Here is a 2,500-nt window from a genome sequence, read left to right on the forward strand (position 1 = left end):
TTAGATTTACAAACGTGCAAATATTTTACCAAAAAACTTTTGCAGCTTAGTAAACTTAAGCTGGATTTACAAACGTGCAAATATTTTACCAAAAAAACTTTTGCAGCTTAGTAAACTTAAATTGGATATACAGACAAGAAGACGTTTTACCAAAAACTTTTGCAACTTAGTAAACTTAAATTGGATTTACAAGTGTGCAAATATTTTACCAAAAAGCTTTTGCAACTTAGTGAACTTAAATTGGATTTACAAGTGTGCAAACACTTTACAAACAAAAACGTGTTCACAGGAAATGAATGCAGTTAACTAGTGCAGACTCACCTATCACTTCTTTTATTACAAATGCAATGAATTATTAGATAAAAAGATGTATTAACCAATATACAAAGAATTGCTCTAAAGTCAATAATGTTTTACTCACTTGTGACAGAATCTGCAGAGACCTGGAAGAAGAGAAAAAACAATTTAAAAATTATTTCCTTGTCTGGATAACGCGATACTAAAGATTTGTTTTTGTAGTTAGACTGGATAAATTGTGATTTGAATGACATTTCTTCAGTGACATGATACGTAATTCAACTATTTTCAGTCACTTTTTTAAAAATAAAACTACTCCAAAACAATCTTCTATTCATGCGACTAAATAACTTGAACTTTGAATTAAACTACTAGAGTGACATGGCAAGCACTCCTCCAAAAAACACTCAAAGCTTCTCAAAAGTGACAAAATCTTAATAGAAAAACATATATTTGCAACTCCTATCAATCAATCATTCTCCATTTCCTCCTAAAAAGGGGAAAGAAAGGTCTAAAAGTCTCATCAATCAATCACTCTCCATTTCCTCGAAGAAAAGGAAAGCAAAGTCTAAAAGACATTAACTGTATTGATAACAATCGTTTGTACCACCACAGAAAACTCAGAACATTCCGTGCATAGTGGCAAACTGACTGACCTGAAACTCATGCTAGCATGGAAACTGACCCTTGGCAAAACGAAGAGAAGAAGAAACACGAACCAACGGCCAGGTGGGAGAGTCATCGTTCCTGGTGTCTTCCTGTTTTGAGAGAAAATGTAAACGTTGAGTGAAAGCTAGTGGAATTTTTAATTGAACTGCCTTACAGAAATCCAGGCAAGTCTTTATACAGTGATTCGAGTTTAAAATCTCTGTTAATATCCTCATATCTGAAGCCTTTTTAATCCATTGAACTTCATTGCAGCTTTTTATACAGTAATTATAGTCTTTTAAATTATGTTAGTTTCATGATATTCGAGGTTTTCTCAATAAATGGATCCTAAATGAACTTCCTTACGGTTTTTTTTTATTTCTGGATTCATTGCAAAAAACCCCTCTATTTTGGGTCATTTTAGCATGATATATTTAATAATACATTTACTAATATATTTACTCTTTGGCTTAACTATCCTACAGATACGCAAGTCTGTATACAGTATTATTGTAGTTTTGAAATTTTTGTTTTCCTAACATTCGAGGTTTTCTTAATAAAATGATTTTCATTAAACTTCATTACAGCTTTTAATATTTTCATTCTTTGCAAAATCTCTGTTTGGAGTCATTTTAGCATAATATGTTTAATAATACATTTCCTAATATATTTGCTCGTCGTCATAACAGCAGTTGATATCACCACACGTGCTAATTTTTTTTACCAAAATAATAAACCTTCACTAATCATGAAAGCCTCCGCCCCCAGGCCAAGTATTTTCTAGTCAAGTAATCATTTGAGTCCACTAGAGAGAGAGAGAGAGAGAGAGAGAGAGAGAGAGAGAGAGAGAGAGAGAGAGAGAGAGAGAGAGAGAGAGAGAGAGTCAAGTCTAGACATACAGGAGACCTAAAACAAGTCTAGAATTGAAAAGACTATGGTAAAATCACTTATTGCCTCCACCAGGGAAATGATCACTATTTGTTTGTTCTGTTGACTTGTCTGTCAGTTCATCTATATGTCTGTTCGCGTATCTGTCTTCTAGCACGTTTACGTAACAAATAACGAAAGATTTTCCACGAAATCTGGTCACAACATTTGGTTAGGTTATTGGCCTGTCTGCCATGCTGCAAATTCTGCTGGCATGTACAGCGCATGCGCCTTAAAAGCAGTTCCGTGTTTGTTTACCTCATCATTCCAGATCAAGGGTCAGACGAGGCTGGAACGCTAAGCGAAGTTCAGCTCGCTAGACGAGCTCAGCTCCACAATTCAAGGACACGAGGTTGCAAATATTGTGAAGCTTTACAAAGAGAAGCTCTGTACAAGAGATCCAGGCAGAAATTACTTGAACACACCACCAAGGATCTTTGTCCGCTGAAGGTGGCATTTTGCTCGTATACACAGAAAGAATCTGAAATCCAGAGGTACTGGTACTCGACCTAACCAAAAGTAAGCCGTTATCCACTCTGCTTTCATTTGAATTCGACATGTTTTATATGCTTTTATTATGTTCCTTGTAGAATGGCTCGATGAAAGGTCAGTATTGGCTGGCAACAGA

The 2,500-nt window shown here is 35.2% G+C and overlaps 1 protein-coding gene across 2 annotated transcripts in view; it reads right to left on the reverse strand.

The window, feature by feature from the left end:
- Nucleotides 1-2,500, reverse strand: part of LOC136837060 (venom serine protease 34-like) — a 15,317-nt gene that overhangs the window by 10,328 nt on the left and 2,489 nt on the right. The window contains exons 2-3 of one of the 2 annotated variants that reach the window (XM_067101649.1): nt 983-1,055; nt 422-443 (exon numbers count right to left, since the gene is read on the reverse strand). In XM_067101649.1, coding sequence (XP_066957750.1) covers nt 422-443; nt 983-1,055 — 95 coding nt within the window. Of the gene's footprint in view, nt 1-421; nt 444-960; nt 1,056-2,500 lie in introns of both variants that reach the window. The other variant, XM_067101650.1, reaches the window with a different exon arrangement.

This window comes from Macrobrachium rosenbergii, chromosome 57, assembly GCF_040412425.1.
Source record: "Macrobrachium rosenbergii isolate ZJJX-2024 chromosome 57, ASM4041242v1, whole genome shotgun sequence".
Lineage (NCBI taxonomy): Eukaryota > Metazoa > Arthropoda > Malacostraca > Decapoda > Palaemonidae > Macrobrachium > Macrobrachium rosenbergii.